The following is a 27,108-nucleotide window of genomic DNA, read 5'->3' on the forward strand; positions in this document are numbered from 1 at the left end:
TCCAACAGCCAAGGAGAGGCCGACGGGCCTCACGCGCAGACTCACGGCCGCGGCCCCCGCCCCCATACCGCCGTCCTTCCGCGGGCTGTCCCCGCCCCTTCCCGGAGCCCGCCTCCGCGTCTGCCGGCCCGCCTGCTCGCCCCTCGCGCTCGCTCTCGCGCGCACCCGACGCTCCGCCTCCGCGCGTGCTCCAAAACTGTTCCCGGAGCCAGCCTCCAAGCTTCCCCCGCCCCTGAGCTGTTTGAATATGCTAATAAGAGGCCAGGGATCAGCCAATAGATTAGCGGGGCGGTGCATCACGTGGCTAGAGGACGTGTCAGGGGGCGGAGCCTCTGCAGCCCCTGCCCGAGTTAAAACCGGAGTGTGAGAGAGAAAAGCGCTTCAGTAGCGAGAGGGGCTGAGAAAGTGGTGACACCGCCGGGGTGCGGAGGGAGTCCCTGAAACTTCTCCCAACAGCCCCAGGGCCAATCTCCCCTCAGCCCACTCCCCTCTTCGCCAGCTCCCAGGTCCCCACTCCCTGCACCGGGGGTGGGGTTGGGAGCCAGGCCCGTCTCCCGCTGGGACACACACAGGGGCCGGGAGCGGGGACGGGACCCCCGAGGCGGGGGGGACGGACCGACAGACAGACGGCCGGGCGCCCGCCCCAGCGGGCAGGCAGGCAGGAGGAGGCGGAGGCGGGGGTACGACTGGGAGGACTGGGTCTGGGGAGTTTCCTCTCAACTATCGGGGGAGAAACTCCCCGCAGCCGGAGGAAAGACCCAGACCGTGTTTTCCTCCCGGGGGCCGCGCTCCCCCGCCCCGCGTAGCGGCGGTCGCCGCCGCCGCCACCGGCGCCTCCACCTCTACCATCTCCTCTTTCTCCACCACCTCGGGCCCCGGTGTCCCCGGCCAGCACTATGCCCATCTTACTGTTCCTGATAGACACGTCTGCCTCTATGAACCAGCGCAGCCATCTGGGCACCACCTACCTGGACACGGCCAAAGGCGCGGTAGAGACCTTCATGAAGGTACCGACTGACCGAGCCCGGGCGGCGACCCCGGTCCGGCGGCCAGCGGGCGGCAGGGGTGGGGGGAGGGCGGCCGGGGGCGGCGAGGCGGAGGTGTCGGGGACCTGACTGCGGGAGCTGCCGGGCTCGGGGACCCCCTCCCCCACCGCGCGGGCGGGCGGGCGGGCGCTGCAAGCCGGGCTCGGCCCGGGCCGGGGCTGCGGCCCCGGGCGGTGTGCGGGGGCCGATCTGTGTGTGTGGGGCGGCTGCGGCGTGTGCGGTACTGTGGGGGGCGGCGGGGCCGCTGGGCGCCCCTTCTCCGCCTGGTAACCTCGCCTCTGTGCTTCCCTCTCGCCCGCCCTGTTCCTCCTCCCGTTCCCCACCCGCTCTCCCGCAGCTCCGTGCCCGGGACCCTGCCAGCAGAGGAGACAGGTATATGCTGGTCACTTTCGAAGAGCCGCCCTATGCTATCAAGGTAACAGCCCTCGCCCTCCCCCTTCCCTTCCCTTCCCTGTTCCTTCCTCTCTCACCCTCCCCGCCCCCCCATTCACCCTTCATTATGCTCCCCTCCCCCACCCGCTGTGCTCCAGGCGCTGAGGTCTTTTCCCCTGCGGGCTCCCACCCCCTCCCCCGCTACGGAGCGTCCTGGCGCGGCGCGGAGTCGCCGGGCCACCGCCGTCCCCTCCCCAGCCCGGCCCGGCGGCGGCGGCGGCGGCGGCGGCGGCGGCGGCGGCGCTGCGATCAACATGGCCGACATTTCCCCTCCGCGGCGTGAGCGGCAGCAATGAACTGTGGGGGATATTTATTCAAGTTAGCCCGAGTGACAGCCGGGCCCGGCAGCGCCGAGCCTGGGTCTGCATTAAAGGGGAACCGGCCCGAGGCCGGGGAGGGGGGCGGGGGCCGCGGGGCTGGGGCTGCGGAGTCTCCCCGAGAGGGCCGCGGGCCGGTGGGACAGCGCGCTAGGTGAACTTCGCAAGTCCCGCTCACTTCTGCTTTCCACCAGTATCTTTGCATCCCCGAATTCTGGGTATGAGGCTGGGGAGTACGCTTCCCCGGGAAGTTATAAAGTACGAAGGCTGGTAGCTGACGAAAGCTGTAGAGCCAGCAGGTTTATTCTTGGCCTCCTTTGGAAGAGAGTTTCCTCAGCAGTGATGCGTTATTGACACGTTACTCAAAACCGTGCAGCAAAGTGAAGCAGCTCCTTGGTGAACGGCAGATTGTAACGGCCGTCCGTGTGCACATGGCTTTGAAAGATGAAAAAAAATTCTTACGTTTTTCTTTTCAGGCCGGATGGAAAGAAAACCATGCAACGTTTATGAATGAACTGAAAAACCTTCAGGCTGAAGGACTTACGACTCTTGGCCAATCCCTAAGGACAGCTTTTGATTTATTAAATTTAAATAGATTAGTAACTGGCATAGACAACTATGGGCAGGTAGGTTGACTATTAAGGTGGAAAAACAGTTGATTTTTCTTTTTGTGGAAAAACAGTCCAGTCCCGAAACTGTATAATGTGAAATACAAGTGTAAAACATTTCAGATTAAAATCCAGTATGCACATAATCCAAAAGTGAAACAATGACCACACTGTATATGGTTTTATAGCCCTCATTTTTTTTTTCTTTTTTTAAAATGTATTTGTGTTCAGAATTCGAATCTGAATTCTTTGCTATGAAGTTGACATAAATTTAGTTTTAACCTTGAAGTTCACTCAGGAAATAAACGGGAAAACATCCTGCCTCACCACACTCAGTTTCTCTGGTAGTCTGTCCACAGGCAATTGTGCAACTCTTGCAATGACTGACAGACACTAGTTGATTAGTGGTCTTAAAATGTTAGAGGAAATTATTCTATTTGTTGTATCAGGGTTTAATTTAACCATATTATATAGCTCTGAAAGGTAAGAAGGTTTTCATTGTAGTGTACTAACTGGCTGAGTACATTAAGATTTCTCAGCTTTTGGGGTGTGTCCAGTAAGGCACTATGCAGGAAGAATTCTGAAGCCATTCTTGAATTAAATGACAGGTCCAGAGTTTTGTTTTTAAACTCCAAACCCTTGGAAAAGAGGCTGTTTGAAAATATGAAAGAACCCTTCCTTTCTCCCTTAACTCTCCCAGTTCCTCTGTTGCACTTGCTGTTATCTCTTTGAAGATGAGACGAGACCATTAAATCACATGATGGTTCACTATGGGATAATGCAAGGTGGTCCATTATAACACTTCTTGAGATAACTGGCCTGGGAAGTAAAAGATACTGAAGAATGTGTAATGTTACACATAACAAAGGAATATTAAATCCAAGGAGTTCAGTTCCTATGTTGTGCGAAGCACTATTACCACAGTGATACTTTTAGGCACACATTTTGTTCTTGTTCCCAAGTTCCATGAGCCACAGTTTTCAGGAGTTTCACAAAATTCAGGGAAATTCTTCCCACAACTACAGCGTTTGGTTTCTTTATATAGAAAGAAGCAGAATTGTTCCCTTGTTTTAGAAATGTTTATGCTTTACTTTTTAAGGGTAACTTTTCAGTGCCTGAACATCTTTGGCTTTGGAAAATGATTGAATGTAGTTCTGTTGCATTTAAAGTATATGTTGCAACTTGGAGTCACTTTGTTTCTATCTTTATGGAATTACGGAATTGTATTTCATGTATTTTCTCACACATTAATCTTTTTCTATTTCCCCTTTCATGCTGCTTTATTTTTCAGCTTTTAGTAAGTTGGGCAGATTTGCCATGAACTTTTTAGTTTGTTTCTTTAAAATAATGGATTTATTTCCCTTTCATTTTCCTTTGTTATCTGTAGCACTGTGCAGTCTTATTGCTTAAGGTTTTGAGCTAAACTTTGAGTTCAAAGACAGATGAAACTTGCCATTATTCAGTTATCCTTATTTCCTTATTATTGGATATACTAACTGTTATTATTTGGTTGTCAGGTTGTCAGTGTATAGCAGAACTACTAATTTCCTGATCTTCTGCATCACATTTCATAAGTGGGAAAGGCGTTTAGACACGTTTACCTTCTACCTCCTATTAAAAATATGGCTTAGGTGTTTCCTTAGAAAAACTGATGGTCATGGAGAGGCTGAGGACATTTGTAATTTAAACCCGTATTTTCCTTTTCCCAGTTGCCATCTTCCACCAGAGGATGCTTAAGTTCTTGTCTATAAAGCTCACAAAAAGTTTGAGGTTGAAGGTGGTCCTGCTGTGCTCTTACCACTTTGACCAAGAGAAGAGCCTGGAGATAGGATGTTTTTGTATGTTAAGATTTATTAATTCAACAGAGGGGAGAGATTACACCTTTCAGTTATTTTGATGAATAAGCAAGGATGCAAGGAGTAATATCCTGAATTGGCACATGAAAATGATACTAGCATTAAAATAACTAAGGAAGCCACAATTTTCCAAATGAAAATTGACAATGATTGAGTCTAATGATTGTGATTCTCATGATTAATTAGAAGAAAACATCTTCCCAGAAGACATTTTTCATCATAAGATTTTTTTCTTGCTGATTTAAATATACATTTTGTATTCAAAAAAGGATAAATTATCAAGAATTTGGATGTCTCAAATATTTAATATTGAATATAGTTCATGTATTTTCTTCGTAAGGTTATCTCCTATTTTTTGTGGAGTACCAGTATTCTGTAACCTCAGTGTTTCTTGTAAATACTTCCCGTTTCATGCTCTATATTAGGATCTTCAGAGCCCACAGTACTTAATGCTTGTATATAATCTCAGTAGTTGAAGGAAATGAGAAAAGGTGAGCTAGATGAAAGGGCATATTGATTTTATAGAACATCTAAAAACCTTTATATGTTTTGGAATAATTTTTCTTAAACACTTAAATGGGGTTTATATATATATATGTATCTGTATATTTATATAGATATTTCCACACGTGTTCCCACTACCCACATACATGCACATATGTGGTTTCCATAATCAATTCCAAGAGTATTTTTAATATCTGTATCTATATTGCATAAGTTTAGTTGGCATACCTACAAATAAAACCTCTTTGAGATATTAGCTAGGATACTAAGAACTTGCAGGGCATCAGTTAGGTTAAAGTAGCTGAGAAAAAAATGATTCTTGGTGAATGTTTTCTCAAGCACTTTGGATATCTCACCAAGTTCCTTGCATATAGAAGTCCTTACAAATATTTAATTTGGATAATCAGTACCATTTGCTGATACTTGTACAATCATGGAACAATGTAGTCAGTCTTTTCTTTATAAATTATAGTAACAACTTATTAAATTGCTTATCCTTGCCGCTAAATTTGATAGATTTTTTTTTCCACATGTATTCACCAGAGTTTCAAATAATGCTGATCTTTTGAGAGCCACTGAAAATTTGAACCTGCCTTAATATCTAAAGTTTGGACATGTATAAAGTTTTAGAGGTCTGATTAAAGTTTCCTATGTAGATCGGTTTATTTTTCATACTTTTCCAAGTTGTTCTATTTTCTGTCAATGTTTTCAACATTGTTTATTATTATTTTTTAAGTTAGGTTCCAGTTAGGTTTAGCTGCTAAATATTACTCTGGCCTGCAGTTCATCATTTTTGTCACTGGACTGATTCCACACTCCTACTACTGAATGTACTAGTACTGATTCAGTTGTTCTAGGACTTAGAATGGTACCTGACCTACTACTGTATGCCTTTGGTGAAGACAATCCTTGAGTAATACCATAAAAGGAAGTATAATATGTGTTTAATTTTTTGAGGGTTTTCTATTCCAAGTGTTTACCTCATTGAAAAATGGTGGCTTTTAGACACCATCAGATTGAATGAATCTTAGGGAGAATAATGTTAGCCAGTTTTATTCTTCAGCATAAAGAGCTATTTGTGAACTTAGCAGATAATTCAGGTAGATTTCTAATAATAATGCTTTTTTCCCTTTACCAAAGCAGCAGTACCCATTTAGTTCTCAGGTAGTACATAATAAAGGCTTCTCTTTTAATGTTGGTAGGTGAAGTAATGAAAACTTGATTCCCATTTGGGTTTTTGGTTTCCTTTAGGCTATCAAGAAATATGTAAACAATAGTTTGGTATTTATTGACCTATAGATATCTTTTCAAAAGAAAGTAGATTATTATACTTGAACATTCTGTGCTGAATATGAACTGGAGACATTTTTTAAGTCTCTGAACTTTTTTTTCTAATTTTTAAATTGTGGTAAAAAACACATAACATCAAATTTACCATCCTAACCATTTTTAAATGTACAGTTCAGTAGTGTTAAGTATATTCACATTATTGTGCAACCAATTTCCAGAACATTTTCATCTTTCAAAACTGAAAGTCCTTTCAAAACAATAACTCCTCATTTCCCCCTAACCCCAGCCCCTGGCAATCAAAGAACGGCACCATTCTACTTTCTGTTCCTATGAATTTGACTACTCTAGAGATGCCACCTATAAATGGAATCATACAGTATTTGTCTTTTTGTGACTGGCTTATTTTACTTAGCATAATGTCCTCAAGGTTCATACATGTAGCATGTGTTGGGATTTCATTTCTTTTTATGGCTAAAATAATATTCCATTGTACGTGTATACCACATTTAAAAAATTTTTTTGCATATACCACATTTTGCCTACCCATTAATCTGTTGTTGGACACTTTGGCTGCTTCCACCTCCTGGCTGTTGTGAATAATGCTGCTATGAACATGGGGTAAATGTCTCTTGAGATCCTGCTTTCAGCTCTTTTGGATATATACCCTGAAGTGGAATTGCTAGATTGTATGGTAATTCTATTTAAAAAAATTTAAGGAAATGCCATATTGTTCTCCATAAAGTTTGCACTATTTTATATTCCCACCAATAATACACAAGAATTTTAATTTCTGCACATCCTTGATAACACTATTTTCCTTTTTTCTAATATTACCCATCCTAATGGATTTGAAGTGATATCTCATTGGTTTATTTGCATTTACCTAGTTATTATTTATATTGTACATCTCTTCATATGCTGGGTGGACTTTTGTATACTGGCTTTGGAGAAACATCCAAGACCTTTGCTTATTTTTTGTTATTTTTTTCCGTTGTTGGTAGGAGTTCTTTAAATATTTTGGATATTAACCCCTTATCAGATGTGCAATTTGCAGATTTTTCTCCCATTCCATGGTCTGCCTTTTCACTCTGTTGATTGTCCTTTTTACAGAAGTTTAAATTTTTGATGTATTCCAATATATCTTTTTTATTTTGCTGCCTTTGCTTTTAGTGTTATATCCAAGAAATCATTGCCAAGTCCTATGTATTGACGCTTTCCCCCTATATTTTCTTTCAGGAGTTTTAGCTTTATGTCTTACATTTACGTCTTTAATCCATTTTGAGTTAATTTTGGTATATGGTGTAGAATGAAGTAAGCTTCATTCTTTTGCATGTGGACATCCAGTATTTCCAACACCATTTGTTGAAGAGACTGTCCTTTTCCCTTTGAAAGGTCTTGGCAAGTGCCTGAACTTAAGGCTTCTGAAATTATTTTCGGTAATTATTGATGGATAGGGGACTCTATAGTCAAACTTGCTTAAATGTTTTATCTCCATCTTTAATTGTGTAAAAGAAGAGCAATGGCTAGGAATGTGAAAATTGCATTCCAGTTCTGACCTTGACATTGAATTACTATGACACATTGAGCAGTCACTTTACTGCCCTGTGCCTCTGCTTCTTTGTTTCCCAAATTGCCAGTAATGAAGCCATTAATACCCTTAGAGAATCGATGAGAGTCTGAAATGGGATGGTATATTAAAATGTAATTTAAAAATTATGAAGTGCTCAGTAGACACAAAGCATACTTTTTCTCCCCTCCATAGATTATTCACTTCTGGTTTTCTCTTATTTTTCACCTTTGAATTTGAAATTAGTTATAAAAATCTAGTGATATTTAAAGCTGATTTTTATTACATGCTTTGAAATCTGTTAGTAGCATATTAAGTATATATATATTTTTCGCAGGGGTGGGCTTTATATTGCTTCCTGGGGAAGCAGTGTGAAAGGTAAATATAACTTGATCAAAGTTGTCTTAGTGGCAGTTGATAAGCATGGGATAAAGTACAAGGCTGGTATTTTTAAAAAAACAATGTTAAATGAAAACTGGATGAATATCAATTAGCAGATAAGTCAAAGTCATTCTTTCATAGGAATACAAGTTAGAAAAGGAACCCTTAGAAGACAAAAGCACATGTTTTAGGATTCTTTCAAACAGGGAGCTCCCCCTATGCATTTAAGATGAGATTTACACAAGTTTAATATGCAAGGAACTTTTGAGGAGCACATCTATTAGGTAGATCAAGGGATGTTTTAATAAGAAGGTTTGACTGAGCTCAAAGTAGTATAACATGGCTATGATTTATTTCCTATTGAGCATTAATTTAATTTATTATTTATTTATTTATTTTTACATCTTTATTGGAGTGTAATTGCTTTACAATGGTGTGTTAGTTTCTGCTTTATAACGAAGTGAATCAGCTATACGTATACATATATCCCCATATCTCCTCCCTCCTGCATCTCCCTTCCACCCTCCCTATCCCATCCCTCTTAGGTGGTCACATAGCACTGAGCTCATCTCCCTGGTGCTATGCGGCTGCTTCCCACTAGCTATCTGTTTTACATTTGGTAGTGTATATATGTCCATACCACTCTCTCACTTCGTCCCAGCTTACCCTTCCCCCTCCCCTTGTCCTCAAGTCCATTCTCTACGTCTGTGTCTTTATTATTCGTGTCCTGCCCTTAGGTTCTTCAGGACCTTTTTTTTTTTATTGATTCCATATATGTTACCATCTCTTTCTGACTTACTTCACTCTGTATGACAGATTCTAGGTCCATCCACCTCACTACAGATAACTCAGTTTCATTTCTTTTTATGGCTGAGTAATATTCCATTGTATATATGTGCCACATCTTCTTTATCCATTCATCTGTTGATGGACACTTAGGTTGCTTCCATGTCCTGGCTATTGTAAATAGAGCTGCAGTGAACATTGTGGTACATGACTCTTTTTGAATTATGGTTTTCTCAGGGTATATTCCCAGTAGTGGGATTGCTGGGTTGTGTGGTAGTTCTACTTTTAATTTTTTAAGGAACCTTCCACACTGTTCTCCATAGTGGCTGTATCAGTTTACATTCCCACCAGCAGTGCAAGGGGGTTCCCTTTTCTTCACACCCTCTCCAGCATTTATTATTGTTCGTAGATTTTTTGATGATGGCCATTCTGACTGGTGTGAGCTGATACCTCATAGTAGTTTTGATTTGCATTTTTCTAATGATTAGTGATGTTGAGCCTTCTTTCCTGTGTTTGTTGGCAATCTGTATATCTTCTTTGGAGAAATGTCTATTTAGGTCTTCTGCCCATTTTTGGATTGGGTTTGTTTTTTTGATACTGAGCTGCTTGTAAATTTTGGAGATTAATCCTTTGTCAGTTGCTTCATCTGCAAATATTTTCTCGCATTCTGAGGGTTGTCTTTTCGTCTTGTTTATGTTTTCCTTTGCTGTGCAAAAGCTTTTAAGTTTCATTAGGTCCCATTTGTTTATTTTTGTTTTTATTTCCCTTTCTCTAGGAGGTGGGTCAAAAAGGATCTTGCCGTGATTTGTGTCATAGAGTGTTCTGCCTATGTTTTATAGCTTTATAGTGTTTGGCCTTATATTTAGATCTTTAATCCATTTTGAGTTTATTTTTGTGTATGGTGTTAGGGAGTGTTCTAACTTCATTCTTTTACATGTAGCTGTCCAGTTTTCCCAGCATCACTTTGAAGATGCTGTCTTTTCTCCATTGTATTATTCTTGCCTCCTTTATCAAAAATAAGGTGATCATATGTGCGTGGGTTTACCTCTGGGCTTTCTATCCTGTTCCATTGATCTATCTTTCTGTTTTTGTGCCAGTACCATACTGTCTTGATTACTGTAGCTCTGTCTGAAGTCAGGGAGTCTGATTCCTCCAGCTCCATTTTTCTTTCTCAAGATTGCTTTGGCTATTCGGGGCCTTTTGTGTTTCCATATACATTGTACAATTTTTTGTTCTAGTTCTGTGAAAAATGCCATTGGTAGTTGATAGGGATTGCATTGAATCTGTAGATTGGTTTGGGTAGTATAGTCATTTTCGCAGTGTTGATTCTTCCAATCCAGTAACATGGTATATCTCTCCATCTGTTTGTATCATCTTTAATTTCTTTCATCAGTGTCTTATAGTTTTCTGCGTAGAGGTCTTTTGTCTCCTTAGGTAGGTTTATTCCTAGGTATTTTATTCTTTTTGTTGCAGTGGTAAATGGGAGTGTTTCCTTAATTTCTCTTTCAGGTTTTTCATCATTAGTGTATAGGAATGCAGGAGATTTCTGTGCATTAATTTTGTATCCTGCTACTCTACCAAATTCATTGATTAGCTCTAGTAGTTTTCTGGTAGCATCTTTAGGATTCTGTATGTATAGTATTGTGTCATCTGTGAGCATTAGTTTTAAAGATGGTAATTTAAATGACAAATTTCAAGACCCAGGTTTTATTTTCTTTGAAAATACTTGCTATAATTTATCTTCATAATTTTATACTCTAAATCTGTTTTCTAAAGGATCAAAAAACCACCCTGTGTGTTTTTTTAAAAAGAGAGTGAAAAAGAATATCCTGAAGACATCAATTGCATTCTTAATTAGAAATTATTGAAAATAAATCAGAAGTATAAAAGGTAAATAACACGTTCCATTTCTTCAAAGAAATTTTTATTTTCCCTTTATGCAGAAGAATGTCAATAATTATGTATTAAACTGTACAGCTGAAAATTAAAAAGCCAGGAACAAATATTTGAATGAAAGAATTTCACTTATTCATTTATTTTCAATTGATTTAAGGTCATTTATGGTCAGAATTAGCTAAAAGTATTGTTCAGCCATGTTTGTGTTATGGATTTCTCCAAGGAGATCATATAATATTTTATAACTTGAAATTTTCCTAAATATTTAAAATTATTTTTAGTCATCATAATCCTTCACTCAAATTTATACTCTTATAAGTAAAATCGTCTTGGTGGGTTTCTTTTCTTTGGTTGGTCAGTGCTCACGTATACCAGCCCTGTTTTCTTTCATTTTATTTTATTTTATTTTTTAATTCTTATTTTGTTTTTGTTTTTTTGACTGGGGCACTTGGCTTGCGGGATCTTAGTTCCCCGACCAGATACTGAACCCAGGCCCTTGGCAGTGAAAATGCAGAGTCCTAACCACTGAACTGCCAGGGAATTCCCTGTTTCCTTTCATTTTAAAATAAGTAATTTTAAATTTAAATTTAAAATAAGTAATTTTAAATTTAAATTTAAAATAAGTAATTTTAAATTTAAATTTAAAATAAGTAATTTTAAATTTAAATTTAAAATAAGTAATTTTAAATTTAAATTTAAAATAAGTAATTTCTTTATACAAACTTAATTTTCATTTAGCCCTATTATTAATCTGTTTAATTTAAGCATGGTCCGAAACCATAAAGTACTGAGTCTTTTGGGTTTTGTTTTTGTTTGTCTTTATTGCCTGATCCCTCTTCTTTCCCCCCAACCTTTTCTGTTGAGATATACCTTAAATATACATATTCTAATTATGAAGCTTAGTAAAATTTTAAATACACTCTTGGAAAAAAAATTGAACTTTTTGCATCTACTGACAGAACTTTTCAGTAGATTTTTTGTAAATATTATTATGGTTATTGTTTCCCAGAGCTTTATAATTGAAAGTGATGTTAGATTCCATCTTCCTCATTGTATTAATGTAGAAAGTAAGGCCCAGAAAAGTTAAAATGCTGAATTTCTTCACATTATGAAAAATTTCAAAAGAGAGCAATTGGTTATGAAACAGTCATGCAGATTTTATTAGTAATTTGTATTTTATTTAAGAGCAAATTTTACTGGAAGGTATAGCCAGTAGATCTGAGTCCCTCTGGGTGGGGGTGTATCAGTAACTCTCCAATGAAATGTGTGTCCTTTCAGTTCCTCTGTGAAAAGCAGGCGTTTCATTTTGTCATTGTGTTACACTTAGCTTTTCTTGTAACACCTGTTAAAATACAGTTTTTTACATTCAGTTGGATTTTCTTCCCACTCCCTCCTCCCTCCCAACTCCTTGAAAAAAAAAAAAAAAGTGTGAACATGGGGGATAGTTGCCAGGATTTTATACCATTCTTAATTTAAGGCCTGGATGCTAATATGTATGTGTGTGTGTGTATATACACACACACACACACACACACACACACACATACTGTTTGATTTCATATTCATAGTTTAACGTTTCTGTTGTAGTTAATACAGGACTATTAACCTAGTCCGTTAATTAGTTGACTTTTCCCATGTAGTGTGCCAGGATTACTGCTATAATTATAAGTTTTTACCTGGACAGCTTTGTAACTAGTTAACTATCAATTAGTTTCCTTTGACGTAAGATACTTTTGAAAATCTCTAAGCATTGTTGTTAAGATTCAGAAAAATCTGTTTGGCTCTATGAATTCCTAGTCCACCCATGGGTTCCTGGCAAGTCATGTAATCTCTCTCAGCCTCAGTTTCCCCATTAGGAAAATAAAATGAAATAATCTATCTTGCAGGATTGTGGTAAAAATTGAGTGATATATGGTATAATTTGTTATTGTAATACATGTATTACCATTTTTGTGAATTTCCTTTTATTTAAATTTTAAAAATTGGAATTGTGGGTAGAGTATTTTATCCAGCTTTTTAAAAGAACAAGAATTGTGGTGATAGGGAAAGAACTGCTTCATTAGAACTGGCTTGCCTGGCTCTGGGGCTACTAGCTTATGTTGTATTGACTGACAAGTCCCTTAACCTCACTGAGCCTCAAATTTCTCATCCACAAAATGGTGGTAATACCAATCTTGAAAAAGTTTTTAAGGATTGGAAATAATTTTTTTTTTTTTTTTTTTTTGCGGTACGCGGGCCTCTCACTGTTGTGGCCTCTCCCACCGGGGAGCACAGGCTCCGGACGTGCAGGCTCAGCGGCCATGGCTCACGGGCCCAGCCGCTCCGCAGCACGAACCCGTGTCCCCTGCATCGGCAGGCGGACTCTCAATCACTGCGCCACCAGGGAAGCCCTGGAAATAATTTTGTTAATCATCTAGCAAAGTGCCTGCTTGGAAAAGGTTTATAATCTGAAACCTTTGAGAAAAAACAAAAGTTTTTTCATGACCCAATATGTATACATCACAAGAAGCTAGAATTAGCTGTCCAGCAGTTTCAGCTAAAGTAAATTTTCTTGCCATAGGGAACATAATGGTTTTTGGCTTTGAAATGAAGCTCTGTAGATTACTCCAAAAATACTTTCCCCTTGGAGTTACAAAAGTCTTTTCCCCCACATCTCTAATTCTTATTCAGAAATGGTTTAATAACAGTTAGTACTTCAAACAAACAAACATGTTTTTGATTTTCAAAGCAAGAAAGGTTTCAAGCTTCTTTGAGGAAATTTAGATCTTGGCCCATTTTTAGGGCCTTGTAACAGTATATTTTAGAATTCAGGTTGCTGATGATTAGGATGGGGTGGAGGATGTCATTGTGCAGAAGAAAGGTCAAATGTAAAAGGTGTGATCCATTTTATTGTTTGTAATGTAGATTTATGTGGGAAAAGAACATAATAGGATGACCCTAGGAAGGATTATTTTATGTGATGATATTTCTCTTTTAGGGCCTATGTGATTTGAAATTTGATTATTGGTATATTGAGAGATAGTTGTACCTCAAAAGTATTTTAACTTAAAAATCTTATAATTAAGAGGATTAGTTTTAATCAGAGGACCAATTTATCAGCCTAGTGATGACTTAGCAAAACTTATTCTAGGTCCTACATACGCTTGCCTTTTTTATCTTTGCCTTAAAAGGAAATGACGTTTTAACATTTTCCATCTATTAGTTTTGCTCAGAGAAGCTGGGGAACATGTGAAGGTCCTTGGGAGGATTATATCATCTAAAAAACTTTATTATAGAAAGGAAAACAGTTCTGAGTATGTGAGAAAAAGTAATTGTAGCATTAGCTTATTAGGTAATGTAATTTGTAACTAGTCATTGACAGGATTGATGCTGGCATGTTGAAGGAAAACTCTCACTTTGTCTTCAAGCTGGTGAACCTAGTTAGATATTAGGAAACATCAACAAAGTCTGCTTATTCTGGAGTGCAGACACTGGAAGCATCCAAACAACTATTCTGAAAGGATTAAAAACAATTGATTATTTTTAATCACAGAAATTGAAGATGATTGAGTATGCAGTTCTCTGTGAAAGGTTAGACTGCAAACCACAGTGGATGATGTTACAAAGCCTGGGTCCCTAAGATAATGACAAATAATAGTACTTTTGGATTATTAGGAATAAGCAAAGTGATGTTTTTGTAGCCTCTGATGTAATGCTTGAGTTGTGATGGTTCCTGATCATTTATGTACTTTGGAAGGTAATAACTAATGTAGAATTTTGAATTTTTGTTGTACATTTTAAATTGTCAATCCCATTTCTCAAACCAGTAAGTTAGAAGGAATACCCAAGTAATTGCATTCAGAAAATTGGGCCTAAATCAAATAGTAGAAAGAGTTAAGAGATCTTTACATCTAAATTTTATTGTTAATCAAGAAGGGATAATATCTAATCCCAAACAAGATTATATTTAATGTAAATCCTAATCTAAAAAAGAGTTATCTTGTCATGTTCTTAGAGCTTCCATTTCAGTGAGCTATAGTATCAATCAAAAACATGTAGCGACCTGTGCAGGCACCCACCCATCCATATGTGACATCTGCTTTTTCATGAGGTTCATTTCTAACTTAAAACCTTGGTGGATTTGTATGTATAGATAGGAAGGCTTGCAAAAATTTGTTTTTAACAGTAGAACCCAAATATTATGTGGTTAGTTTTTTGTTTCCCAAATGTGTCATCTATTTGGAAAAATTTAAATCTATAAACACTTGGGAAGGTGCTTAGCATGAGCATCAGTAAATGTTTGAATCAGAATTTAGCAAGAATGAATTTCTAGAAACTCTTTACTCAAGTTCATATACCTGTATAATGGATTTGGAGAAATTTAAATATTTCCTCCTAAAAAAACTTACTGAAATTGGGTTACCACAAATTCTTTCCTAGAAAACGAAAATTCCATATATTATATATATATATTTTTTTACAAAGCAGGGCCCCTTAAAACCTAATCTCGCATTTTGATTTATCCAATTAACTTATTTTGAGGTTGACCTTAAGCCATAGCATATGGGAAATAATAGACTATTAGTTTTTCCAAGTGCTTATCATGAATTATTTTCCTTTATGAAGTTTAATACTTTATCGCTAACTTTACTGATATGCAGTATTTATTAGGCAGTTCTTCATTTTCAGTAGTAGTCTTAAAGATACTTAGGTAGAATGCTGTGGTTGAATTCCATCTTTTTTGTAGGATAGCTGTGGTATGTGTGAATGATCCTTTTGAGAGCATATTCATAGTGTGGATGTTTAGAAGGAAGTAATGATAATGGTTAAAGATGTGATTTAATCAGACTTTTGCAAAAGTAATATCTGTAGGTTTGGTGTAGTCAACAACCCAAGGAGATGATTATTTTTGATAGCATAGGCAGATCTGTATGAGTTTTTTTTTTTTGAGGTTAAATTAATTTGCAGCATTATTGCTGTATAACTTTACCTATCTTTGAAAGTGTGTTTTCATCTTGGCTTTTATTTTTTTACTTTTTCTGTTATGGTTCTAACATGTTTTTTTTTTAATTATTTTATTTTTTTGGCTGTGTTGCGCAGCTTGTGGGATCTTAGTTGCCTGACAAGGGATCAAACCTGGGCCCTCGTTGGTGAGAGCACAGAGCCCTAACCATTGGACTGCCAGGGAATTCCCTAACATGTTTATTATTATATGCTTTGCTGGAATTAAGTTAATACCACATAATCCATTTAGTATAATGGATGTATTAGGTTCTTTATCCAGAATGTTAGTATTTCTTAAGTAAAATTATATTTCTTACACCCTCATTACTCTTTTTATGCCAGTATAAACACTGTTTACCTGCTACTATGTATTAAATAATGCCAAAACCAAGTATTTATTTGTTAGAGTAATCTTATCCAAATTTTAGACTCCAGTTCAGATGTAAAACTCAAAATTCTGTGAAATTATTTAAATATTTAAATATATTTAATTTATATTACTTTCCTTTGATGTACTCATTGTTAGTCTTATCAGTCATTGAGTTTAACATTCATCTTTTTCACAAAGTCAAGCTAGTAATTCTTCAGTTCTTAACAGTGAATATTTTTTACATTACTACTACAGTTGACCCTTGAATGACACTTACATGTGGAATTTTTTCTTGCATACTACAGTACTACACAGTCGGGGGCTGGTTGAATCTGAGGTTGCGGAATCACAGATATGAAGGTCCGACTATAAAGTTATATGTGTATTTTTGACTGTGCAAGGGTCAGCGCCCCTCAACCCCTTGCGTTCAAGGATCAGCTATATTTAGTTTATTATTTAAATCAAATCCTAGGATATTGCTCCTTACTCATTATGTTAAAATAAATATATGAGATTCCCTCCTACTTTTGTTCAAGTCTTATTATTCCATCTGTTTCTAATGCTATTTTTTTTTTTTTTGCGGTACGCGGGCCTGTCACTGTTGTGCCCTCTCCCTTTGCGGAGCACAGGCTCCGGACGCGCAGGCTCAGCGGCCATGGCTCACGGGCCCAGCCGCTCCGCGGCACGTGGGATCCTCCCGGACCGGGGCACAAACCCGTGTCCGCTGCATCGGCAGGCGGACTCTCAACCACTGCGCCACCAGGGAAACCCTAATGCTATTTTTTAAAAAATAAGGAATTAAATAGATAAAGGAACTGTATTGGTACACAATTGTATAATGGCATTACTTGAAACTAAAAATATATTTCTTTTAATGGGGAATTTTAACATGTTTTTCTTTAGTTTATACTTTAATGTATTCTAAGTACTAGGTTTCTATACACTAGGAGATTTTTTTTTTAAGTTTTATTTTTGGATACTATGCACATTTTAATTTTGAAGAGTACTTGTTTTGAATATGTAATAAATGCACGTGGTTAAAAAGTTAAAGCATTAGAGAAAATTATACAGTTGCTCACTTCAGTTCTTCAGAGGCAACCATGATTAATCAGTTTATAGTGTGTATCCTTCAGAAATCTTTTGTATGTAGTTGAAGGTATTTTAAAAGCAGTGATTTTTTTTTTTGCTTTTTTAGCAAAAACTTTTTTTTGAATTTTATTTATTTATTTATACAGCAGGTTCTTATTAGTTATCCATTTTATACATATTAGTGTATATATGTCAATCCCAATCTCCCAGTTCATCACACCACCACCCAAAGCACTAATTTCTTAAGATGAATATCTGAGTTTTTACATCAAAAGACTTATTTATGCCACACCACTTGGGATCTTGACTCTAAAAGTAATCTTGCTGAATTTGAAAACAAACATAAAACTTGTAAATCTGGCCTTGGAATATTGATTTTAATGTAAGCCTGTTGGGCCTTTACTGACTTAAATAATAATTATATTTTGTTTGGAATGTGTAATTAACGAGTTGTGCATTCATCCCTGTAATATAATGAACCCCCCACCCTTTTTAAAAAAAAGCTAAACAATATTAATGACAGTGAGTTATTGAATAGAAAATATAACTTGCACATCAAAACTATGATTTCATAGGTCTTATTGCTAGAGTTTGAGGCTAAAATAAAAAAAGGAACTGATGTAAAGAAAAATATTAAGAATGTAAATATTAGTGCAGGTAATAAGTAGATATTGAAAAAATTCTGGTTGTGGTATTCAAATGTCTGAAGTTTGAGCAATACTGAACTAAAGAATGTTATTCTGGTTGACTTGTGTTGCAAAGTATGTATTAAAAGCCTATTTTCTCAATTCTGTATAGTTGTAGAAGTGTTTATTAGTATTATGACTAATAAGGCTTTGGATGTGAATTGCAATCTAATACTTTTAGAAATAAGCTTAAAGTAGAAGAATATGTTTAATATTGATGTTTCTGTATTATATTTTTTTATAGAATCTGATTTTTGACAAATTATAAAGGGAAGTGTCAGAAAAAGTTTCTAAATGAATATGAGCTGGTTTATCATATTTTAGAACATATATTGTTACCTCTTTATTATCTATGGTAATAGAGAAAAATAAGGTAGATAATGCAGGACTCTTTTCATATTTTCAGTGTTTATATAGATTTTACAGTGATGTAAATAAAGGGAAGCTAAAGCTCTAGTCTTGAACTTAACTTACAAAATTTTTAGCAGCAAGCCTGCTAGGTACTTGTCCCGTATATGCATGAGAACCTTTAGTGATGTAGTACTTATTTCTCAGGGCTGCCCTTTCCATTTCCTTACATTTTTGCTTGTTGTCACTGTAATTTACTTGAAAAGGAAGTTTTTTTTTTCTTTTTTTTTGTGGTACACGGGCCTCTCACTGTTGTGGCCTCTCCCGTTGCGGAGCACAGGCTCCGGACGCGCAGGCTCAGCGGGCATGGCTCACGGGCCCAGCCACTCCGCAGCATGTGGGATCTCCCCGGACCGGGGCACGAACCCGTGTCCCCTGCATTGGCAGGTGGACTCTCAACCACTGTGCCACCAGGAAAGCCCGAAAAGGAAGTTTTAGATTGAAAAAAAGCACGTGCTATTTCTGGAAGTTTTTGATTTTCTGCTAGGTAATATACTTTGAGCCTGGACGTATCATGGTATACATCTTAACATCTTTTTGGTTGATTTCTGTTGGCCATATCTTTCCTGGCACATAGCAAAATAGCTAGCCGGTAATAGATGTGGGTTAGCCGAAGATGCTGTCACAGGAGCGAGCCAGAGAGTGGATCTTTGGTGTACATTTTCCCTGCCCTGGGAAAAGTGTAGCATAGACAGGCACTTGGCTGTCTTTCTGGGATTTGTTTAAAGCAGTGATAATCATGGTGGAGCATGGTGGCACGGAAAGAAAACTTGAGGCCTTTGGTCCTGCAGCAGAGGTAGCCACTAAAAGGTCTGCTGAATGCTCAGGGCTGCCTTCCTTTTGCTTCAGAAGATAATAAAGACATGTTTAAGGGTACAGTAAAATTCCTGTGCCTCATCCCCCAACATTTTAAATTTCTTGGGTAAAACTAAAACTGCTGATTCTGAGAACCAGGTTAGTTTATATTTGAAGGTAAATTAGCCTTGATTCTATGTTTTCAAAACTATTTTTGCTAAATAACTTGTTTTAACATTTTCAAAAGCATTTTCTTTGCAAAAATGAAATAGGTTTTAGTGGATAAGACCTACTTACTTTAATTATATTCTTTAAATTGTCTTATTGAGATTTTATGCCTTAATTCATTTAACATCAGAATACTGTTAAATTATTGAGAGAACTTATGTGAAGTAAAAGTTTTTGTATTTGTCTTTAACAAAACTCTTTTACCTGAGACTTTTGACCAATATTAAAACCAAATTTTCTAAATGACAAGATTTCCATTAGTAAATATCTCTAGAGGTAGAGTATTATACTTTGCACTGTAGTTTTTGTTACATGTCTAGATTTCTTTATGCCAAAAACCAGTGCGAGTAAAACATATGAGTTTAGTTTTGCTAATGGCAAAAGTAAACTTTTAGTCCCTCTACTGGCTGCCTTTGTTGTAGCAGAGCTTAAATTTTTTTTTTTTTTCTTTTCAACTCTTAACTAAGATAAAGTCTAGCTTTATGACCAAGGTGAATTTTGAGGCAAATTCTAATATGAACTGTCCCCAAATTGAGTGACTTTGTAAACAAACTTATTAAGAATAAAAATGTAAAGTAGTGACTTTTAAATATAAAGATTTGAGAATTATTAAACTTCAGAGGCTTGGCCCTGAATAGCTAAAAACATTATATTACACTGATTAAATCATAACTTTAGACTTTTGAAATGTTAAATTATTTTTTGTAAAACGTGAAAAAAAATAATCTTGTGATACTGGCAGACAACCAAAATGTATTTTAGTTTGCTGGATAAAAGAGAATGTCAGAGAAAGATGCCAGTTACTTATGCACTTCTGCCAAGAGTAAGTGTACTACCAAAGGCAGAGGAAGAGCAGCCTAAAACTATACATGAGAAGCTTCATGGCGCAACATGGTCTGCTCACTTGCTGCAAGTGATTTAAAAATTTATGCTTAGATAAATGTTAAGACAATCAGCTTTATATAGAGGTTGGGATAACTTTTCCCTGAAGAAAAAAACCCCTCCTTTTGTGTATAAATTACGTTTGTTAAATCATTATTCTAATTAAAAAAAATTTTTGTTTAGTTTTGGCTGTGTCGGGTCTTCGTTGCAGCATGTGGGATCTTCGATGAGGCACCTGGGATCTTTCCTTGCGGCACGCAGACTCTTTGTTGTGGTGGGCAGGCTTCTCTCTACTTGTGGTGTGCGGGTTTTCTCTTCTCTAGTTGTGGCGTGTAGGCTACAGGGTGCGTGGGCTCTATAGTTGTGGCGCACAGGTTCCAGAGTGCGTGGGCTCTGTAGTTTTGCAGGACGCGGGCTTTCTAGTTGAGGCGCACGAGCTCAGTAGTTCTGGTGCGTGGGCTTAGTTGCCCCATGGCATGTGGAATCTTAGTTCCCCTACCAGGGATGGAACCCAAGTCCCCCGCATTGTAAGGAGGATTCTTTACCATTGGACCACCAGGGAAGTCCCTCATTATTGTAATTTTTATCATAACTAACACTATTGCTTTTCTTATTGTGATTCTTGACTAAACTCTTTCACCTTAGAAAGGAAGGGATCTTAGGCACAGTAGGGTTAAGTGACTAAACAGATGAAATGAGGATAGCCATATTCTTCTTTACTTTTCTTTGCCTTTGATCTTTACCTGTATTTTCCAAAATTTAAAGTCATTAAAAACTTAATATTTATTTTTTTGTTTGTATGTAAAGTGAAAGTTGATTGAAGTTATATAGTTTTCAAAAGTAAATGATATCTATCTATATAGCATTTTGTTTTACTGTGTTTTTGCTGGGAGGTGGTATATTGATTTATATATAGAAAAAATGGTAGGTAAGACATCACAGAGCAACAGGAAACCAAGTAATGGAATAGTCCTACTGTACGTAGTTAATTTTACTGCAGATAGAATATAGTAAACCAAACTACTTGTAATAACATTCATTGTTGTGTGACTGTGGCACAACCCAGGTTGGTGTAGAATTGTATTCAAGAGAATTTAGCTGCTACCAGTAGGACCTTCAGATGCTGTAGAAAGACCATGCGATTTAGAGTTGGAATCATGTTCTGACATTGCCAGTTACAACTGTGTGACTGAGGGTTATATTGTTTAATCTCCCTGAACATTTTACCTCACCAAGTTTTTAGGGTCAGATGAGATAAATATAAGTGCTTTATTGTTATTATTAAGTACCTGGTTATTACAGTATTTCCAGGCATAGACTCCGAGGAGTATCATGTGTATAAGACTCTAGTAAAGTATCAATTGAAAGCTTTGTTGTCAAGGAAAAAGTAACTTTGATTTTAGTGTTTGAATGTAGCTTAAATTTTTTTTTTTTTTTTTTTTTTTTTTTGTACGTGGGCCTCTCACTGCTGTGGCCTCTCCCTTTGCTGAGCATAGGCTCCGGACGCGCAGGCTCAGCGGCCATGGCTCACGGGCCCAGCCACTCCGCGGCATGTGGGATCTTCCCGGACCGGGGCACGAACCCGTGTCCCCTGCATCGGCAGGCAGACTCTCAACCACTGCGCCACCAGGGAAGCCCCTAGCTTAAATTTTAATAACTCAGACTTTTTGCTAAATTTGAATACATTTGAACTTGACTTTTAGACATTGTGGTTCTTTAGAAAGTACATATTAGCTTTTGGGTGGACATCATCATCCGTAAAGTTCTTAATGACTGTAGACCATTGTCGTTTAATTATAAATATGACCAATCCTTCGGCGGATAATTCTGATCATGCTTACACAGAAATAAGAATAGATGGGTGTCCAACTTTTGATCAGAAAGTATGACTTTGATTTAGGTTAAAAAGTAAAGGTGATACAGAGATACTTTTGCAAGTATTTAGTCCATGCTCTAGTGGCATTAACAGATTTGCATGTCAGCCAAAGTAGTTTTAGCTTAAGAGTGAAAGCGAGGTACAATAGTTTCGAAGATACTAGGACTTCTTGATTTTCTTTATCTCCCTTTGCTAATTTTTGAGCTAAAATGGTATTTGTAGAGACCAGGAGAGGAGAGTTATTATAGGTACATAGGTACATCGTTTATGATGTGTGAGAGTAGTGATTATGTATCATGCACTTAACACAATTCCTATATATGATAGCCACTCAGTAAATGATTGAATGACAAACATGAATGAATGGACAATGGACGGTTGGACATATGTAGGAAGGAGGTGGTATACCCTTGTAGCCTAGCAAATTGTTATATGTTAAGTTTGGGAAGCACTCATTTATATTGAGGTAAAGGTAAGTAACATCTATATATTTTGAAGCTTGTTGAAGTTTGAGTAATTCCGAGTGGCTCTGTGAACTTGGGCAGGTCTATGTTAGGCTATAATCAGTGAATCAATATTTAACTGTCCAGTGCTTAGATATTTTGTGCTCGGTGCTGAGGAAGAATTATGACATGATCCTTGCCTTCAGTGTATTCAAACAGGAAACAATAGCAAACAGTACAAAATGGTGTATTTTTAAAGAAGTGCAGTAAAAACGCATAACAAAATTTACCACCTTAACCATTTTTAAGTGTCGAGTTCAGTAGTGTTAAATACATATACGTTGTTGTGTGAGGTGTTGTATATTTAAATTGAAAATATGAGAATGAGAGGATAAATGCTGTGGGGAAGCGGGATTCAAAATGTACTCCATGAAAGCACTCCAAATCCAATTTTATTTGAGGAAATGTTATATTTATACTTTTATTTACTTAAGTTTGAAAACGACCACTATTAAAATTTGGAGAGGGAAAGGGCTGAATTATTCAAGGCCAGAGTAATCAGGGAAAGTTTCAAGGCAGAAGAGGAAGATTTAAACTGGGCCTTAAAAAATGATTAGGAATTGGATGGGTTGTGGGCAGGGAAAAGGAAAAGCATTCTTCTTGATGGAGCCCATCAAAGCTCAGAGGTTGGGGATATGAACATTGCCTATTTCTCGATTAAAGAGAAGATCTGCATTATGAGAATTTATTGTTTATGTTGGGGGTGAATGGTGTGTAATGTAATGTCTCCCAAAATGTGTTCCATCTGCCATGAATGTTGTGGAGGAGGAAGGGAAGGGAAATTCTTGTCTTTCTCCTGCAAGGTTCTAGTAACATTTGAATGCGACTGTGCATTTGAGAGCTTAAAAGGTTGTATCCAACATATTTTAATTTTATATGAGCAGAGGAGGTTTTCTCTACCTGGAACCATTGTTTCTTGGACACCAGTTTGAAAACTGTATATGCCACCTACATACACTTTCTTGACTTGATCAAGAAATTTAATATACCAGATATCCCCCTGCTCCCACTTTATGATTAGATTATAATCACAGTTACCGTATGTGAAAAGTGTTGGTAAACTCATTCAACAAATACGGAGTATGTACTGTAATCTGCTAATGATTGAGAGTTATATACATGTAAGGAAAATGTTACAGAACCACAAGATATTACATGCATATAACTCTTCTACATTCTTGCTATTCTATGTATGGTCAGTGAACATTAGCGTCTCCTAGCCTGCAGTCTTGTTAGAAATGCGAAACCTTAGTCTTTGTCCCAGACTTATTGAACCAGAGCCTGCATTTTATTAAGATCACCAAGTGATTCATATGCCCATTAAAGTGTGCATTTGTCGTATGCTGTTTTACATCATATGCAACACAACTTTGTTCTGTCCTTTCTTGAACACTGTTAGTAGCAGAGAATTTGATACCTTTGATTTCCAGCTTAGGGTTTACCCTCTTGAAACTTCTACCCTCTGGTCATGGTTTTGTCTTAAAGAGTTATACAGAATCTGCTTCAGTATCTCAAATGAGAGTCATTTATATGTAAAAGATAAGCTTATGTTTATCTGAGTCCCTAACAAAATGTGTCACCTAGAATTGATCATAGTACTCATAGAGTGACTTGGCCAGAGATTTGATGGAAGTTATTGAAGTTATTTCACCTTAACTATAGAGCGTTTAAGAGCTCTGTGCCACTGTGTTCCATTGCCTCTGCTGCTGTTATTTTTCTACTCCTCTCGCCAAGCAATTTCTTTAAGTAGCCATCCTTCTTACTTTTAACTTTTCACATTGGACTGTTCTTAAATTTTGCTAAGCTCAGGGTAGGCCTAGTGTTTCTTTGGAACCAGCTCTTAGAGCCCTTCCATACTTAGTCACTTGGTTAGATACTTTGATTAAAGACATAGATTACTTGGTAAAGGATCACCTAGTATTTTGCCTTCCTCTTTAAGAAGTTTCTAAAGAAAATTACCTATTATTTTAATTTGTAATATCTAGATATGTCGAATCACTAGAATTGAAATGTAGGGTCCCTTTTAAGGAATTAAATACTTTTAGTTAAATAAATATAGATGCTCACTGTAAAAATTAATATAATACAAAAATGTAGAAAGAAGTGAAAAATCCATTTTTTCCTCTTTCTAATTCTAACCCTTCAAGGTTAACCTCTGTTTAGTTTACATTTCCTTCTAAACCTTTTAAAAAAATGTACAAAAGGTATGTGCTATAAATAAAATTTAAAAACAAGAAAGGGGGATTTATATACTGTTCTGAAAATTGACTTTTTACTCAGAAAAATTAAGCTGATCTCTAGACCTTAATACGATCAATGTGTTTTTTGACTTTAGGGAAGAAACCCTTTTTTTTTGGAGCCAGCAATAATTATTACAATTACTGATGGGAGCAAGTTGACTACTACCAGTGGAGTCCAGGATGAGGTAAGTTATGTTTATATCAGCATGGATTATGCAAATGCAGTTGAAAAATCTTTATTTATGTGTACATTGTAGGATATTGAAACCTTAAGTAAGTTTGCTCTTTATTTGGTGCAATCTAGAGTCATCTGGCTCCTAGAACTCATTTACTTTCTCTGTTGTTTGTAGCAATGGCCTCTAAATTTTCTTGAATAGGAATCCCTTCTGTGAAAAATTTTGGAGCCTACCACCCATCTCAATTATATATGTATTTTTGAGTTTATGTGAGGGTCACAGTGTCAGTTCATATATTAAATTTAGTAAAATGAATTCTTATTTTCAGGCTAAAAAAATGGAGACAGCATTCTAATAATTTCTTTCCATATTTCAGTGGTTTGTCATATGTACTGCACTATGGAGACTCCTAGACTAGAGTACAGCCAAGCCAAGAGGAGGTTAAAACTAGGAAAAGTGAAGGTGTTTGAGGATTTTAATTCTAAGTCAAATACCATATAAATAATTTACAGCTAACTTCACGTATTCTCTACTAGCATGCATTGTGCAGAGTTGGTTGTGTGTGATGTGATAGGGTGAGTGCAAGAGGTTTATTTTAACTTTAAGCTGTTTTTAGTTTAGAATTTGAACTGCTCTTTTTTTTGTTGTTGAGGCATGCGGGATCTTTCGTTGCGGCGCGTGGGCTCTTTGTTGTGGTGTGCAGGCTTCTCTCGAGTTGTGGCGTGTGGGTTTTCTCTTCTCTAGTTGTGGTGCACAGGCTCCAGGGCACATGGGCTCTGTAGTTTGCGGCACGCAGGCTCTAGTTGAAGTGCATGAGCTCAGTAGTTGTGGCACATGGGCTTAGTTGCCCCTCAGCATGTGGGATCTTAGTTCCCTGATCAGGGATTGAACCTGTGTCCCCTGCATTGCAAGGCAGATTCTTTACCACTGGACCACCAGGGAAGTCCCTGAACATTGCTTTTGAACATTTCGTTTATTAAAATAGGTTGTTGTAGAAAGGAGATGGGTTAGGCTACTCTCTTTACTGCTTGCATTTGATTTAGAATCTTAATTTTAATTCTCACTGTATTTACACACGGTTTGATTAAGTAGGAAGAGTGTAGTCTTTAAGTTCAGTAATTTTTAGAAATACTTTCATTTGTGTGACATTGTGGAATGCAAACTGGATATGGAGTCAGGACACGTGGGTTCTAGTCATTGTTCAACTACTTTCTAGCAGTGAAGTTTGTATCAGTTACCTAGCTTCCCTAAATTTCTATCCTTGTTCGTGAAATAAAGGTGATAATTCTTGCCTTACCTCATAGGGCTGTTGGAAGACTGAAATGAAATAATGTATATGAAAGTGCTTGGTAGGCTGTAATGAAAAGAACAACTGTATTGTTCTATCATGAAGCATTGGAACTAGTAAAGAATTGTTATTGCCTGATCTTGACTTGAGGGGAAAAGAGCCAGAATTATTTTGTTTGAGCAGTTGACGTTGAAGGGAGTTTAGGATATAATTCATAGAGAAACAGTTGAAAAATTTAGGTAGATTAAAATTCATAATTAAATAATTTATAGTCTATACATAATTAGTAGCCTTGGAACACTCCATAGCTGAACTTAACGGATTTTGGGGCTTTCTTAAACGTAGTTTATGTGTATAGCCAATTATATCCTGCCACTATCAGGAACAGATGGACATTGATTATATACATGAACAATCAATATGTTGCTTAAATTTAAATTTGAAGCTCTCAAACTGATTTTTCCCACTTTACCTTCCTTTTGAAACATTTGACTGAGAGAAAGATTGAGATATCAATAATCAGGTCAGAAATACTAATGATTTAGTTTTGTAGTTATGATGACTTCAAAGGTATTTCTCATTTATATTTACATTTATATTTATATTTATATTCCTACATGTGAGATTATCCATTCAAGGTGCTCTGGTCTTACCACCTTTGTAGAAATGCCCTTTGGGGTACAGTATATTTTGTTCCCATATATCTGGATCTGGTTTGTTTGTAATATTTGTTTTGTAGGACCTCCTCTAGCTTTAAAAACATATCTTGAAATATACATGGATGTTGGAATTGCTCACCTTTCTTCCTAGGTCCTTGGGAAAGATATTGGAGAAATAGACCTATGTGTTTATAATAACCTAAAACTCCTTGCTAGTAAAGTTGGGAAGACTTTCCTGTGGG

At 37.5% G+C, this 27,108-nt stretch overlaps 1 protein-coding gene across 6 annotated transcripts in view; it reads left to right on the plus strand.

Annotated features, from left to right (window-relative positions):
• The first annotated feature begins 402 nt into the window (after positions 1 to 402).
• Positions 403 to 27,108, plus strand: part of INTS6 (integrator complex subunit 6) — a 109,910-nt gene continuing 83,204 nt past the window's right edge. For 3 of the 6 annotated variants that reach the window (XR_009536729.1, XM_060128995.1, XM_060128994.1), the window contains exons 1-4: positions 403 to 1,007; positions 1,384 to 1,461; positions 2,272 to 2,421; positions 24,839 to 24,928. Coding sequence is in view for 4 of the 6 variants with exons in the window: in XM_060128995.1 (XP_059984978.1) it covers positions 897 to 1,007; positions 1,384 to 1,461; positions 2,272 to 2,421; positions 24,839 to 24,928 (429 nt within the window). In the remaining 2 variants the exon portion in view is untranslated. Of the gene's footprint in view, positions 1,008 to 1,383; positions 1,462 to 1,726; positions 1,839 to 2,271; positions 2,422 to 7,470; positions 7,490 to 24,838; positions 24,929 to 27,108 lie in introns of those variants that run through there. The other 3 variants (XM_060128996.1, XM_060128997.1, XM_060128998.1) reach the window with 3 other exon arrangements.

Source organism: Lagenorhynchus albirostris, chromosome 18 (assembly GCF_949774975.1).
Source record: "Lagenorhynchus albirostris chromosome 18, mLagAlb1.1, whole genome shotgun sequence".
NCBI classification, from domain to species: domain Eukaryota; kingdom Metazoa; phylum Chordata; class Mammalia; order Artiodactyla; family Delphinidae; genus Lagenorhynchus; species Lagenorhynchus albirostris.